General features: G+C 47.0%; 1 protein-coding gene across 1 annotated transcript in view; it reads left to right on the top strand.

Moving 5' to 3' along the window:
• The window catches only part of LOC146197170 (cytochrome P450 4V2-like), a 29,993-nt gene extending 25,852 nt beyond the window's left edge, over window positions 1–4,141 (top strand). The window contains exons 9-11 of the mRNA XM_084596446.1: window positions 877–943; window positions 2,007–2,186; window positions 2,837–4,141. Coding sequence (XP_084452572.1) covers window positions 877–943; window positions 2,007–2,186; window positions 2,837–3,003 — 414 coding nt within the window. The 3' untranslated portion in view covers window positions 3,004–4,141. The remainder of the gene's footprint in view (window positions 1–876; window positions 944–2,006; window positions 2,187–2,836) is intronic.
• The last annotated feature ends 13,056 nt before the right edge of the window (window positions 4,142–17,197 follow it).

Here is a 17,197-nt window from a genome sequence, read left to right as displayed (position 1 = left end):
CATCGTATTATCGATCTAACCCGGATACTTTCAGTGCGAGCACTACTTCACACGGTCAAACCCAAACCAAGAATGCTGAGCCCGGGCGAAAATAAAAAAAAAAAGAAGAAAAATAAGCGGACCGGATGCGAACCAAGGAAATCCTGTTGAAAGCGAGTAAGGAATTCTGTAGCTAGAGCAACCTGCCTGCAGACTGCTACATTATCTTGCGCTGTGTATTGCACTTCGTCGTCTCCATCAACCTCCATCGGTGCGCAATGTTTTCACGCGTCATACTCGGTTCAGTAGCGTTAAAACCCTACCTTTTTTCCTTTTCGTGGCAGGTGTATATGTGGATGACATGTTTGCTGTCTTCTCGCCCGCTGTTCAGGCGGCTTGGCCTATCTCAGCCCCCGGCAACAGTCGCGAAGGGTGGCACTAATGGCATCATACAAACGTTTAATGTAAGCAAAATTAAAGATCAATGACGTCACAAAAGCCGCCGACCAATCGGTGCCCCGTGATGTCGCCTGTCAGAAGCACGCTAGTGAGGAAGACCGTGATGTATGCTGCCAAGTTGCTGGGAGTGATAAGGATATTATCCCCCCTTGAAGCATAACCTGCCTATCCGGCTTAAGAGCAGCATGTCTAGCTCGGGATTCAAGGGACCTGAAATATTGGATCCTGAACTCAGTCTCTCTCCCAACTCAATGGTGAGGTCTGAGTTGGCGGCGCCTGTAACCTGCCAACTACTACCTGTCAGAGGCTTCACATCTCTCTCGTCTTTTTCATATTTGGTCGTTATGTAGAGTTTTCTTTATATATATAAAAAAAAGAAAGACTATTTGTTGTGACTAACGGTCTCTTTTCCTTTTTCTTTTCTTTACCGAAACGAAGGAGAGCCACAGACTCTACCCACCGGTGCCAATCCTTGCCAGGAACGTCGACGAAGATTTTGATGTCTGTAAGTTTCAGAGCCCTTGTGCAAACCTGAGCGCGTCCTAGGGCCCCGACACGCGTAGCTCTGTGGAACGAATCAAGGGTATAAGCTCGGCGCAGCTGCTCGCTTTCAGTCACGGTGCTGCCACCTCCTTTGTGTGGGGAGATAATGCCCCTGTGGTCGAGATCAATCGTTATCAACAAAACCGAGTGCATAGTTCGAATATTTTTATTTATTTTTATTCACAGCAAACTGCTGCAAGTCTTTTCTCCTTTCTACGTATATTAATGCGATAGTGTTAAAGTCCGTGTTCTCCACAGAACCCGGCGTCGGCTTTGTCGGCGTCGGCGTGTGTGTCAAGAATCGCGGGCATGCCCTTGGAGGGTGGTAGTTTGCAGGAAGCTAGGCCGTGCGCTGATTGAACGTAGGGTTGTCTGACGTAACACGGCCACATGACATGGCTGATTTGGCAGCAGCTGCCAGACCGGGCTTCTCCTGTCACATGGAAGGGCTAGATCAGAGTCCAGCCTTCCAGGACCCTTGAGTCAGTCATGCTGCCCATAGGCGACGCAAGGTTGGTTAATCGGGGCTTAATTTATATATACGCCGAGTGGCTATTAACATACGAATGTTTGCTGAAGAGCATTTGTGAGGTATCATAGTGGGATAAATTAAATAATTAGTAATTAGGCGAGTAGATCCATGTAGGCGACCACCGGCAAACGAGATTCAATAACACTTTCGCGTCATACTCATATCCTTGCTCTTCTCTCGTAGCTAGGGTTTATGTTCCCCAGCTGATTCACATTCTTGCCAAAGGTATACATCATATATTAGCGTCTCTGCTCTCGCATGAGGCTGTACCTTCCTGACCTTCTCCTAATTCGAGCTCATTCTTACCTTCATACCCCGCTTAATTCTCCTCTAACTCTCAGGTCCATCCCCTTTACCTCTCCGGCGCACAGGGCTAGAGTTTGTTAATAGTCCCGCACGCTTCCTCACACCTCCGTTTTTAACCCCCCCCCCCCCCCCCCCCCCCACTCCCCCGCTACCACTCAATACCGTTCCCTTTCCTACACACATACAGTGGGACACTGCATTCCGCGTGGAGCCACCGTGCTGACCGTGACGTACGCGTTGCACCGTGACCCGCGTTTCTTCCCGGAGCCCGAGGAGTTCCGGCCCGAGAGGTTCCTGCCTGAAAACAGCGCTGGGAGGCACGCGTACGCCTACGTGCCCTTCTCGGCTGGACCACGCAACTGTATCGGTACGCACCTGTTGTACGGCACGCTCCGCTGTCCAGGAGCGTTCGTCTTTACTCTGCAGCAACACATGACTCTTTTTATGACCGCTGTGGTCCTTCACCAATGCATGTAAAACCGAAAATATTGAGTCGCACTGCAGTGTGATTCGATTGTGAGAATTTCTTTTTTTGTTTTGCGTCTCCCTATGAAATTCTATAGTAATTATTTTGTGCTCTTGTTCCTTTAGTAGCGCTCTCATATTACTCCACAATCCACGCTGTATAGTCATATAAATGGGGAATTTAATCTGAGTACAGAATGATGTTTGATCTAAAAAGAAAGGGCCATCCCGTAAAAAAGACATTTCTTTGTTACAACTAGCTACTCAGGTCGTAATCTTAAAAAAGCGACTGGTACAAGCAAGAGATAACCAAAACAGCCGCTTGCTCTGCCCATATTCCGTTCTGTGCACCCTTTGCATGATTTTCATATCCTAACCAGGTTTCAGACATGACTTATCGTATATCACCTGTAGTCTGTAGCCTCTTATCTGTAGTCGGAGTTTGCGTGCATAAAACGAGGCGACAGACGACTGCCCTACGTGAATATTTTAGCGCTTGCTATGACGTTCTTTGCGGGAGCACACTTAATCTTATTTTTTCTTCTTTAATAGGTCAACGCTTTGCACTGCAAGAAGAGAAAGTGGTAACATCGACCGTACTGCGTCACTTCCGGCTACGCAGTCCGCATCATCGCGACACCGTACGGCTGACGTGGGGACTGGTCCTGAGACCGATGGACGGCCTAAAAGTTCAGTTCCTGCCACGAAGTTTTCAGTGACATCATCTGGCAACTCTCATCTTTTTTCGTGCAGCAAGCGCTTTCACCAGCGTTCCCTGCTCAGAATCTGAACTTTGTGCACACACGTGAAACAGTGTTGCGATATGGCCACAGAAGAGCTCGGAGAGGACATGCCTTTATAATGGAGACTTTTTTCCCCGTTTCTGCATGAAAGTGACCAGTGCTTCAGTGGGACATCTCTAAGCGTTTCCGCTGCGTTGTTTCTAGTGCACTTCAGAGTTCAGAAGACCTTGTGTGATATTCAGACCATTCATTTTCCTATTGTTATACGGATTTTAGTGCAACTGGACGATCGTTGAGTGGACATCATTGCCCTGCGGGCCCAGTGGGAGCGGACGCACAACATTGCATGCGCCGTAGCACCCGGATTGTCCGGTTGGCTCTGTTCGCGATCGCAGAACCCGGGCAGTAAATTTCATGGCACTGGCTTGATCGGACCTAGTTTGAAGTGCCGTACGCATAACTGTGCAATGTTCAACTATCGGGATGTGCAAGTACTGCCCTCACCTTTACACACCTCGTTGTATCCACGCAAGTACGTGTTCGGTGGATTTCTCGTTGCATAAACTTAAGCGGCAGATGTACTTTTGCAACAGTGGCCGCTGTTTCAGCAGACAGAAGGTTTGTGCTGGTAGCCTGTCCAACTAAACTGATGGTACCTTACTGTGGAATGGACAGCCATCTTAGTGTTCGGTTCATCGGTTAAAATCACTTTAAGCATTATGAATAGGTAATGCTTCATATGAGTTTATAATCAGTTACCTTCAGCACGCACACAAAGCTCATATGCGCACACGCACGTGCAATAATTAAGTTGCACTGGTCTTATGTATAGTACTTCTTTTTCTTCTTCAGAGACGAGGACACGCCACCAGTTCCCCGCCTGTTTTCTCATATGTCCAATATAGGTTCCGTGTACCCGCCAGGTGCCGCCACCAACGGCTCTGCGTTCAGCGCCATCAGTGACCACTTCTGCGTTCCGAGTAGAATGTCAACACTTGGAATACTTGCAAACAAATGTTTCAAAAACATTTTATGACTCCACAATGCAGATAAAATGTCGTTCCTTGTGAAGAAAAGCCGAGTACACGATGGCGCCCGAATGCAGGTAAAGCACGGAGACGAACCTAAATTACCATTGGCAAAATTTCCGTTACAATTACAATTACAATTAAACGGGTCAATGGCCGCATCTTTACTGGCATGTGATGGGAGAAGCCAGCGGCTTGGGCGAGGTAGCCTTGATGAGCGAAGCGCCTCGTGCGTTGCCCCATTCACATGCCGACGAGGTGAGCGAGAAATCGAGTATTCTAGAACACAGGTCATCTGGCGCCAATTATCTCCTTCCCGTCGTGTACATGGCCTGCTTTAAAAAGCTTCATTCCTTTTCTGGTGTTTGCGCCTCAAGAGGATTTTGCAACCCCATTAAAAGCTCCAAATCTTCCCTCTAGAAACAGCGGCGCATCGCTAGCAGACGACATCCTTGCGGAGACGCGTATTGCCATTCCCTTAAAACTACACCAACGGAAGTGCCGGGTGGCGTTACTAAAAAATAAAACGCAAAAAAAAGGAAGTCAATGAAGCTATATGTTTTTTAGTATACATTGCAGTGCATAAACTAAAATGCATGCACAATAAAATAGTTTGCATGATTAAATTTGCTTGCAGTAATCCTCTGCTCATGCCAGTTGCGTCCGTCGCGCCATCTTTAGTACGCTTAATGAAAACGATAAGAGCGAGTTTTTGTTCCTAAAATCAGCAAAACCAGCCGCGAACGCAGCCAGGATGTGACGGTATGGCAAATGTTACACTGTACAGTTAAAGTAGCTGAGCTTTAACAAGTTAAAGCTCAGCTACTTTGGTCGTCTGATGAGAAGAGAGGAGTCGCTGGAGAAAGATTTGATGTTGGCAAAAGTTGAGGGTTGCCGGAGAAGGGGTAGGCAGCGAACGCGATGGTTAGATGGCATCCTCGAGGCGCTGCAGATGAAGTTATGTGATCTTAGGAAGATAGTGAGAGACCGGAAAGCGTGGCGTGATATGGTCCATAGAATCACGAGGAGTCGGACACGACTGAACTGAACTGACACTGTACAATTACCTTCACCGTAATCAATTCCTGTCTTCAGTGAGTGTATGTTACCTTTAGGTTGCGTGCTCTCAGCAACAATCGCCTTTTAACATGCTTTAAACTCTTTTTACGGATTTACGCCGCGCCGATTTTTTAAGTTAACTTATTCAACGTCGGAAAGATGGCGCGACAGACGCCACCGATGCATTACGCTCTTTACAGTAAGCAATTTTAGTCCATAAAACTATTTTATTAATATTGCACTTCAGTTTCCGTACTGCGCTTCATGCTGGAACAAAACGTATGTTGCGTTTTATTTTTGAGTGACGTACCCGGAACTTCCGCTGCTGCAGTTTTCGGGGAACGGCAATACGCTGCGGAGACGCGAAGACGCGGAGGGAGCCTTCATGATAGGGACGAAGAACCGGCCGTGCGGGGCGCCGAACGCAGCCTCTACGGTGGCGGCGCCTACCGAGTGCAGACTGCTATATGGCTATTGACAAGCAACCGTACTCCCAGTTCTTGTCTCTCCGGTAAATCTCGATAACACAATATATTCCCGCACTTCAGTGCAGTATATATGCCTCATTCGGCCTCCTAACCTCATTAAGCCTTATTCCATTTCAGGCCCGCTAGTTACTCGAAGAGCACTGCTAAAGTAGCCTCACTAGCTAAGGTTCTAGCAGTAAATGTTGCTAGGGTCGGTTTTAAATGGCCACCGTGCGCGGAGCCAGAGATTCTCAACTCCGGCCACACTCATACACATGGTGTGGACTTGTACACATTACAACACAGACAACACAAACACCCCAGAGACGTGGGAGTCTCTCCTGTGTAGTTCCGAGCCAGCAGACCAACACTGGCTTATCCAGCCGCGCGGTGGAGGCTGCGGCATCCCAAAGGATCCCCGCCGACCTCCTCTAAGTCAGCGCAACCGGTCCTTTGACTGGTCCCCTGTTTTTGGGCGCAATAAAAGAGTTCACCACCACCACCAGAGATTCTTAGCACTCTCCGCTGCGTCACAGGTGTGACCACCGCCGTTGTCAGTCGCTCCGAAGCCACTGCCGTCTGAGGGCCGGGGGTTTATTGGAGAATTCGTAGGAGGTTGCAGCCAATTACTACACCAGTGGGGCCAAATCATGTTCTGGTGAGAAAGTGCGTTTCTGGAGGTGTTCGCAGGCAAGAGGTCGCACCTTATACCTGTTTATGCCATTGCATCGACACATGGATTCTCTTTGAAGTCGATAACCATTACACGCTCGGGAGTGCATATATGATTTGTGCGCCCGCCGAGGGTGTCACATCGTCATTGTCGGGACATGAATTGATTTATGAGTAAAATAATGTTTGCACGAGGTAAAGGGTAAAAAAACGTGTCTGAGTGCAAACTTTCGTTGATGTGGAGCGATTAGTTAATTCATTAGAGCAAAAAACTCAATTAGTCGTCAAAACAGCCACCGACGTCGAAATTGTGCAAGGTACGCCAGAATTATGCAAAAAACGTAGAAAAAAGACAAAAAGGAGCAAGAAAGACAGAAAAAAAAAAGGAAGCAAATGAGAGAAAAGGCGTAGAAAGCGGCATATGAGTGCGAAGAGCCGCAAGAAAGGCTTTGACCTTACGGCACTTGAGAGAGGTCTAAATTCCTGCAAAGAATTTTCTTTTAATCCGATGGAGAATGACGCGGTCCCAGGATTAAAACCACTCTCCTCTTGCACGCGAGGCGGATGTTTTATCTCTATGCCACCGCTGCAGTAAGAAGAAAAGCGCACGGATAGCAAAATTGTTGCTCATAATATCATCATCATTATAATTTATTTCCAACATGTCGTTGGGGTTCCCCAGACGAAAAAGCTGTTGAGAAACAGCTTGAGGGTACCTGGGGCCCGTACAAGGCAGCAACATACAAAGCATGTCTGTGCATTAGCATCTAGGACAAAAATCACCATTTTGTTTCTTAGTGTACCCCCATGTCAAGATCACAAGCAAAACATACACAGATCACAAATATTGCTAAAAAGGAAAAGTAACAAAGAAAAGTCAGCACCCAGAAAATTTCATTATGAACAAACCAGCATCAAAAAAGAAGCCGGCGTCAGTTAGGCAACAAAGAATTTGCGTATTTGTCTCCAGTATAGCAGTAGTGAAATGGACACCTTGGTTAAAAAAATTATTTAGTAAAAAAGGTAATCTTTGTTTTAGGGACTGCAACACGTAGTCAGTGCGTCTGTGAGGAATAAGCCACTTATCACAGCTGCATGGTACGGCGGTCACCACTATCTTATCTTACAACTAAACAAGTCACTGAGCCGTGACATCATTAGATTACTAGATCTGGAATTAGTACTGCCTGTTTTCTATACTGCAACCATGTTTTCAATTTTAGTGGATGAATGCATTTAACATATACGTATTCACCATGATGTCTTCACCTCGCTGTGACGGCCAGCCCGTGTCACTATAGAAAAGTGCCGAAAATAAAATACATCGGAAATAGTTTTAGCTCAATTGTGAGACATTGTACCGGCGCACGGAAAACACACGGACGAAGGTGGAAGCGACAACACAAGACGACACGTACGTGTTCTCTTCTACCTTCGTCCGTGTTTTTTGCGTGCGCTGGAACAATGTCTCACAATTGTACTAGAAACCAACTAGTGCAGATTTCTAGGCTTAGTTTTACCTCTTTGCATGCTTCTTACCTGCAGCCCTCTTCACACCATAATTTTGACGCCCAATAGGTCTGGGCGGTGGTACTCAGGATGCCCAAACCGTGTGACGTCAGCAACGATCTTGAACGCCACCGTGTGTCAGATAACAGCGTCGTGACTCGACAAAAACGCGCACCCATGAGCTAACACCACATGTTTTTTTTTTTTAGATATATGTTTGCAGCCATCCAACAAACAAATCGCTCGACTGGTAAAGAAACACCTGATATCGGACACGGATGCACGGTTTCGTCGTTTGTAAACAAACGTTCTTAAACAAACAACGGCTCCGATAGAGCTGGTGTGGGCGACCGGCGTCACGCAACTATTGACAAAGCGTTGGTGGAGACAAGGCGTATCAGATAAGGCATCCCGAACAGTTACACCAACAAGCCCATTTTGATGCTCTGACACGGTGGCAAACCCGAGGATTCCGAGCGCTGGTTGACTTACTACGAATCTGTTGCAGGGTGCCTGCACGGCTTCCCGGCTCCCTGGTTCTTGACAATATTTATAGATGTTTCATACACGCGACCAGCCAAAACACACACACACACACACACACACACACACACACACACACACACACACACACACACACACACACACACACACACACACACACACACACACACACACACACACACACACACACACACACACACACACACACACACACACACACACACACACACACACACACACACACACACACACACACACACACACACACACACACACACACACACACACGCACACGCACACGCACACGCACACACACACGCACGCACACACACACACACACACACACACGCACGCACGCACGCACGCACACACACACACGCACGCACACACACACACACACACACACACGCACACACGCACACACACACAAAAGAAAAGAAACGTTATAAAACTTGAAGAAAGAAATGTATACCATAGAAGCACATGAAAATGCGAACAATCACACACGTACGATGGAGGCGACGACCTTGTGCTCGAGAGCAGCAGTGAACGCATCCAAGGGAAGCACGCAATATATGTATACGTCACAGAAGCATTAAAATTTACACGTTTTCGAGGAGTTTGGCTTTGGTAATTGCATTATAATATTGGAAATTCGCAACCAATTCAGAATTTCTCCTCGCAAACTGTCTTCTTTATATAATTATTCGCTTTCCGCCTGGTGCTTCCCTGCTCCTAAATTTATCGCAGTTTTGGCGCACTAACTGAATACTGTGCATTGCATGAGCTGCGTGGAGGATGACAAACGTTCATGCGTTCACTATTCTTTTTTCGTGTTCGGCTTTTTGGGGGGTATACCTTTAGCTGCAGCAATTGCCTGACTAAGGTTTACAGCGGAGTGAGCATGGTTCCATACTTTGCATTGCTTTTTTTCAACTCCCTTCTGTCTGCACCCGGCAATGATAGTGACCCAGTTGAAGACAGCCATTTTCTTTGCACTGTGGACGGACACGGGGGTTGAATATGTCACCATTAAATACATTCCATCAATTTTTCTGCGATGGACGAAGTTCGTCTTACGATAACAAAAATGGTGATGTTCTTTTTTTTTTTTTTTTTTTTTTTTTTGCCCTGTGTCACGCAGAGTATTAGTTCTCGAAGCCCTTCTACCTCCGGAATAGAAACACTGTTGAGTCACAGCGAAATATACCTATTTTTATATTAGCACTAACAATTCCGTCTAAGAGCATAATTTTTTTTTATTGCACATTCAGCTATAACTCTATACGACATTGTGTTGTGGACAATGACGCTGGATGTCAAGTAAAAATTACAAGGAATTAAACCTGTGATGCAGGACACACAATACACAATAAAGACCCAAATATAGGAGGTACAACCCGTTACTAATATGTTATAGCATTAGAACGATTAGCCGAAGGAAAACCAAGCGATGGCCGTCTCTCGGTTACGAGCCTCCCTCCAAGGAAGCAGAAAAAAAAAAAAAAAAAAAAAAACAGGGTTTAATCTACGGTCGATGTGTGGTCACTCGGTTTAGTCAACCAAACGTTCATCCACCTCAGCCGAATTAGTATGCTCACAGCGGCTTCGGCGACACTAAACGGCTCTGAAGCTATCGGGTACACTTAAGCTCCCTCCAAGTTTATGGCGCGACTGTGTTTATGTGTTATATCTGTGGCTCTCCTTACAGTTCATCGCTCGTTTGCATGTGGTTTCAGCTCACATAGTTACCAATCCCTTATCCTGTATCTCTGATATACCTCTCACATTCGTATTAGCATACAGTCTTAAGCTACCACGCTGCTCAGCTGCTGGTCGTAATTTACTACTGGACATAGATAAAAAAAAGCGCAGCCAAGCCGTATGAACATGCCTGCACGACCAAGGTTTAGCGTGCCTTCCCCGCGGCATCCAAAAGGCAAGGAATTTTTATTCCTATCCCAGCCTCCTGAGACCTCAAAGCTGGTAGCTCCTCCAATCTGATATCACGTGGTCTTTCTGCGTCACACAACCGCTAAACGAATGGATGCTAGGCTATGTCATCTACCAACTACCAACTGCCGGAGCCATGGCCCTGATTGATATGCTTTTGTTCTAAATATTCAATCAAGGCCAAATCAGGGATATCCTGGTGAGCGACTTTCCCGTTGAGCAGAGCTACCGTTCTAAAGAAAACAAAAACGAAAAATGCGATGCATATGTCCATGCCTGTGGTAGTTCGCAGGTGATATATGAGCGGGCAGTGATTGGTCGGCAGATTGCGTGACGTCATGAAACTACAAAACATTTCTGGATCGTCAGGAGCTACCAAATTGGGCAGCCATACTGAGATGGGAACGAAACCCACCGTGACACTCGGAAGCCCGAGTCTACAAGCTATTCCTATAGCCTTCCAGGCACGTTCGCTTCGGCTAACTAAAGCCGGACATTTTATTTTTTCGCTCTGAAAAATGATGCATCAAATAAGGTAAGGAAGTTCAACTCCAGAAAAACCGCGGAAAGTCAGCATTAGCGATGCAAAACCGAAGCTAAACACGTGCTATAGCGCACCATAATCGGTGCTTAACCCCAATTTAAACCGTCAGGTTTTTTTATTGTACTTTTTACAACCAATCTTCAGACTTGGCGGCATTATCTATCAGTCGGTATTTTTCTTTACATAAACATTTTATTTATTTTAACGTTTGACCAGTTTTTAATCATGAATATGCACATTTATGTCCCCGCCCTGCTTTTGGGCTGCGAGTCTTTTAATTGTTTTTTGATAATGTCTACCGTATATTCCTCACTTTACATTTCCGCTGTCTAAACTGTAAGACCGCAGACAGGGTTCCTGAGCCTGTATCGGCAATCGTGTGGATAGTGTCCCATTTAACAAAATATATGGGGCATTGTTTCCACGGATTTCGCTCACCAGAGTAATTTGTTATCTTCATAGTTAAATTTCGCTTTGTAACTTCGCGTTATGAGACACCTTGATCTCGCTGCAAAGCACTGTCTCTTGATTTATTATAAAAGATTTCTTGCTGGCTCTGCTTGTTTATTTTTATACAGAAATAGGGACTGCCTAAGAACACAAGAAAAGTAAGTAGAACAGCGGGTCATTAGAGCCGCGCAGCAGGATAACAGAGAAATTAAATTGTCATTGCTTTGTATAAGCTCAGTTCAATATAGAGAGCCTACGGAAAAGGAGCCTATATATTAACGCATCCTCCGTCGTATAAATTGCACAGTTCGCCAGCGAATACTCTGAGTAGCGTGCCAATGCAGTTACATTCTTTGTCGTATCAGTAACCGCTCGAAGGTCGCTCAAGTGTACGTTGCGCAAGATGCACGTATTTCTTCCCATTGCCACGCGTTCGGTGCGAAGGTCGTTGGTCCGCGGATTTTTTTTTTCAAGCATTTTCCTTCTGCTCCCGCCTTCAACTGTTCTGTTCGCTTCGGTTTATTTTCTGTCCACGCCCTTCTACCCACTCCCCTCTCGTGTGCGTACGCGTGTGTGTGTGTGTGTGTGTGTGTGTGTGTGTGTGTGTGTGTGTGTGTGTGTGTGTGTGTGTGTGTGTGTGTGTGTGTGTGTGTGTGTGTGTGTGTGTGTGTGTGTGTGTGTGTGTGTGTGTGTGTGTGTGTGCGTGTGCATGCGTGTATGCGTGTGCGTGTGCGCGTGCTCGTGTGTGCGTGCGCGCGCGCGTGTGTGCGTGTGTGCGCTGCTCGGTAGCATTAGATGCAGTGGGAGCGGTTTCCAAAGTCACGCGGTGTTGCTAGGGGCTTTTCCCTCTGGTAAGGACCGCTGGGCAGCGCTACTGAGCTCTATCCACGGAGCAAAAAACCTTTGTGGCTATATCAGAACGACAACGACAACAAATAAATTTCGCAGCACCAGCACATCAGATTTTGAGTTTATTATTATTTTTTTTTTCAGGATGTTTATATCAATGGATTATGTCTGCGTTCTCCGAAGCTGAAGAGCTCCAAACTGGAGAACGCCGTAACTCCATGCGATAATAATATTCAGATTCGATTCTTCTCGCGCTTGATCTTTACTGTACCGCCTTTTGCTATGGTTATGACTGAGTAGACCACTCGACGAGGCGTATGCTCGAACGCGCAACAGAAGGAACTAGAAAAGAGCACCTGGAAAGGTTGAAAGGAGAGAAGTGTGTGCCAGCGTGCAAGATCACTTGCAATATTCACGGTGCGTTAGAACAGGTAGGATAGGCACTACTTGAGTACGGGCAACATCCCGCCAAATCATCTAACTCTTCTCTTATTGTGCTTCTCATTTTCTACATACCACCCCCGAGCACTCTGCGCAAGACTAATACGCAGTGTGTATATATAGAGTCGTCTACTATTAGTGCGAACACGCGAACAGATGGTCGCTTTCTTCAAAGCGTCACTAAGCATGATCCGTCCATGCACTGAAGTAAAGTGGCTACGAAGCACCATTTATAGGATAATATGTGCCTGCTATGACTTGCTCCAATATGTGGCCCCATTGGACGCAACGACGCTTTGGAAACAGCAACAACCGGCTTGCGTGTTCGTGTTAAAGGTGGACGACCCTTTACCTTACACCACGCCTATACGGAGAAGCTTGTTTATCAAACATCTTTAGCTCAACCAAACCCGCTTGCGGTAACCGCACGAGCGGCGTAAATTGCGGTGGCCAGCCGTACCGTACGTCGAGTGTTACATAATTAGGCGGGGTAGGGTTGGCCAACCAACCGCATCGATAAGCAGCTCGCATCTACCGTATGGGACGCAGCTCACGTACGAGGTCAGAAATGGTGTAATCGCGGTCCATTGAGAGAAACGCATTACTAGATCGCCCGCCTGGCTTTTTCCTGGCCACGTGCTCGCAAGCCGTCAAGGCGCCAGCAGCAAAAGTGTACTCACGAGCATATGGAGAGTAGCGGCGCTCCGTGGTACCTGTTGTTTTCGCTGCTGTGTATTTTGGATCCGGTAAAAACGTCCCCAGAAAAAAAATCCCCGGAGTAAATGTCCCTGGAAACATTGTCCTCGCAGAAACGTCCCCGGAAAAAATGTCTTTTTGTGAAGTAGGAAAAAATGTCCCCGAACGGGGACTGAAGCCTTGCGTTTCCCCGTGGTGAGCTGCAATGATGAATGATGTGTGTTTACTTTATTACAGGGATTTCACCTGTCGGCTTGGAAGCGGCCGCGAACATCTAACTGGTGCGGGCATTCATAACAAAAAAAAAAAAGAGAAAAATTATGGCAGTGATCATACGGTGACAGCGCCTCGTCTTCGCTTATTTGCGGCTAAAAGGCGAGCTGACCACCAGCTTTACCGGACCAGGAGCTTGGAGCGATGCTTTATGGTGGGAATGGTGCACAATCGGTTAATCCTCGCTCTGCTTACACCGTCCTCACCCTTATCACCATTCTACACCATCATCAGAGGAACGGTTGAACCTCGTCAAGAGAAGGTCTGCAATGTAATTCTAGTTACGTCTTCTGCTTTAGGCGTTCCCCAAGGCTACCACGCGCTGATCCTCTTGTATCTTTCTCTGTGGGCAGTATTACCAAGCTTATTAGACCTGACTTAATGATTGCTTAACGAGCTGCGGAACTCGGAACCACGCAACGTGTAAAGAGCCAGATGGTTCTTTCACCATGCTTTTACGCACTTCTTGTAAAGATCTCGAGCGCCCAGAGGACACAGGTTCCTAATGATGATTACATTTAATTCAAAGCCAAACACGAATGGCATAAAACGCATAATTTTTTTTTTCATGTGAGTTCCGGAAGAAATCATGCTTAGTTCCAGTTTTTGCCTTGGGGACGTTTTTTCCTAGTTGCTGCTTCTTCAGGGGCCGTTTTTTCCGGGGCCGTAACTTCCGGGGCCGTATCTTCCGGGGACCTTTTTTCCGGGGATGTTTTTACCTACACAAATCCGGTAAAAACGTTCCCGAAAAAAAAAAAAAAGTCTTCGGAGTAAATGTCCCCGGAACAAAATGTCCCCGGAAGAAACGTCCCCGGAAAAAAATGTCCCTTTTTGCGAAGTAGGAATAAAATGTCCCAATTATTAGATCACTTTAGATCCCCCGGGGATGTTTTTTCCGGGGCCGTATCTTTCGGGGACTTTTTTTCCGGGGTTGTTTTTACCTACACAAATCCGGTAAAAACGTCCCCGGAAAAAAAAAAAAAGTCCCCGGAGTAAATGTTCCCGGAACAAAATGTCCCCGGAAGAAACGTCCCCGGAAAAAATGTCCCTTTTTGCGAAGTAGGAAAAAATGTCCCAATCATTAGATCACTTTAGATCCCCCGGGGACGTTTTTCCGGGGCCGTATCTTCCGGGGACCTCTTTTCTGGGGACGTTTTTACATACACCCTGTGTATTTAGCTGTCTCACAGCTCCCTTTGGATCCCGTAAATTCCACCGACACTTCGCGTCCTTGTTACAGGCTTTGAGGCTCCTGTCGGGGCGATGCATCCGCTACTTGAAGAAACGAGGAGTGCTGTAAGCTTGTCCGTCACATTTAACGCAATGGCGTTAGGGGCCCTGTTCCGCAGCTATGCTCTGATAGGCAGCTCGACATACAAATTCTAAAATTGCTTGCATAAATATGTAGCAGGAACGCTTTAGCTGTGTTCAAATTTCGCATTAGGGGGCGTCGTAATCGTTTTCAGATGTTTCTTTTTTTTTTTTTTCTTTCAAGGTCAAGGAGTGCGAGGCAGAAAAGCAAACGTTGACGAAATGCGGAAGTGGCGGAAGTGAGGCCCTTTGCTGGTTTGACACTTTCTCCAGCCTGCGCATTTTGCGGTGAACAGGAATCATTAGATCACACTTTATTGTTTGGCCACCGCTTCACTACTTTGAGAAGACAGTTGATGGAAAGGTCATTGCAACAGCTTGGCCTCAGCTTAAGTAGCCCGATATTGTTATCCTTTGGTGTCACCATCCTTGGACACAGTCACAAGTCTGTTTTTGCCGCCATGCAAAATTTTTTTACTGGGATCAAATAGTTTGACTTGCTAAATATTTCAACTTCACTTGTTCTACAATTCCACTGTCAATCTCCCGTTTTGTTACCACTTTTCATGTTATATTTCATTTATTTCACCTTTTTGTTTCCTTTCCTCTACCCCTCCAATCACATTCTAGTTTCTTTTTCTTTTTTTTTTTAATTACATGGAAGTACACCTCAAAAACTTTCTTTTTTTTTCTTCTTCTTGGCCGGCCCCCTCCTGTGGGTAAGTGCTACATGTTATTTGGACAACAACAATAGCACGTGCAGCGAAACCACGTGCAGCGGTCGACAGGGCAATCAGAGAGAACATTTTCTGCTTAGATGGCAAAACTCCGCCTCTATGACAACGTGGAGGGCTGACAAACTCCTCAGAATGCGCTTCAAACTCACCAGCCTGTATTTTTCATTGAGCCCCTTACATTATCTGTGTCTGTACACAACGCGCTACCTGAGGCTTCCGCATAAATTGAAAATTTATTCCTCACATGGGGGAAGCACGGAAATTAAGAGCGTTCGTGATAATAATAGCAACGCCGCGTTCTAGGCAGTTGTCTCTCTCGATTCCGCACGTTCACGGCGATCTGCATGGGAAAAAGGCCAAAAGTAAGTGAGTGTCCCACCACAACCATCAGCTTATGCAACTCTCACTTGCAGGCGCGCGTGCACGCGTACACGCGCGCTCGCACACACACACACACACACACACGCACACACACACACACACACACACACACACACACACACACACACACACACACACACACACACACACACACACACACACACACACACACACACACACACACACACACACACACACACACTCTCTCTCTCTCTCTCTCTCTCTCTCTCTCTCTCTCTCTCTCTCTCTCTCGCGCGCGCGCGCGCGCGCGAGCACGCCATATTCGCTTTCACTTGTAAAGAGGCAATGCGAGCCTTGTTTGCCCATTTCCTTTCACCTTGGGAGAGGGTAAAAGAGAAATAAATCCCCCGCCTTCTCTCTCCCTTCCCGGGCGATAGACTCGGCCTTGGCGGGAACATCTCGTGGCCAGCGGTCGCGGCGCACGCGCTTGTGGCACGCCTCCTCCCCTAGCGCTGTTTGCGGTTACATAGTCCTGCTGCTCTCTCTCGGAAGGCCGGGTCTAGTATCTCCCAGCGCTGTCATCCTCCACACAATTAACGATCACTCTTTCCAAAAAGCGACCGGTCGCAATCGCTTCGCTCGCGACGTTATTCAGTGACAGTCTCCCTTTCGTTGGCTGCGCACTGCTTATATTAGCCCCTCCATTCAAAAGAGCCACCTGTTCTGTGACAGCGTGTACTGGAGCTGTCAGGAAAAAAACAGTCAACTGGTTACTGCAGGTAGGCTGGATTGGTTGCCTACTGAGGCGTGTGCATGCCATTAACTTTGTTTTCTTCAAACGGAGCGAGCGTTTTCCCCCTAGCACCTGTTTTCCAATAGGCCCACTGGCTTGCTCTCCGGTCACAGTGCTTCACTGCTGGCCTTGACCCCAACTAGTCTGCATACCTCATGGCGGCGAACTGACAGCGGAGTGTTTTACAAGTCGTTTCTTCTGCAGCGCCCGTCAACTCAGAAGTTTATCGGAGTCAAGCTCGTGGCATTAGTGTCGAATCCGTCAAGCGTAACTAAACGACTCTACAAGGTCGGCATGAGTCGCACTTAGGACGGGTTCAGAGGAAAGCAAAACCGTTTCTCTGCTGGCTGCCCCAAGCATCATCAGTACGCTTGGTCCTGTAGAGGAGATAAGGAGTTGCGGGCCTCTAGGGAGGACGAAACTTGAAAAAGCTGTCTCCGAGAGAAGCGGACAGTCTTGGCGCTTGGTCAGCGTTGGCGTGTGAAGGAACCCTTGGCAAACAGAGATCAGACACTGCTCCCAGCCATCGATTCTATTCAACC

Source organism: Amblyomma maculatum, chromosome 3, assembly GCF_055883805.1.
Source record: "Amblyomma maculatum isolate TAMU_Amacu chromosome 3, ASM5588380v1, whole genome shotgun sequence".
NCBI lineage: Eukaryota > Metazoa > Arthropoda > Arachnida > Ixodida > Ixodidae > Amblyomma > Amblyomma maculatum.
Note: the sequence above shows the minus strand (reverse complement) of the source record. Positions and strands in the feature narration are given on the sequence as shown.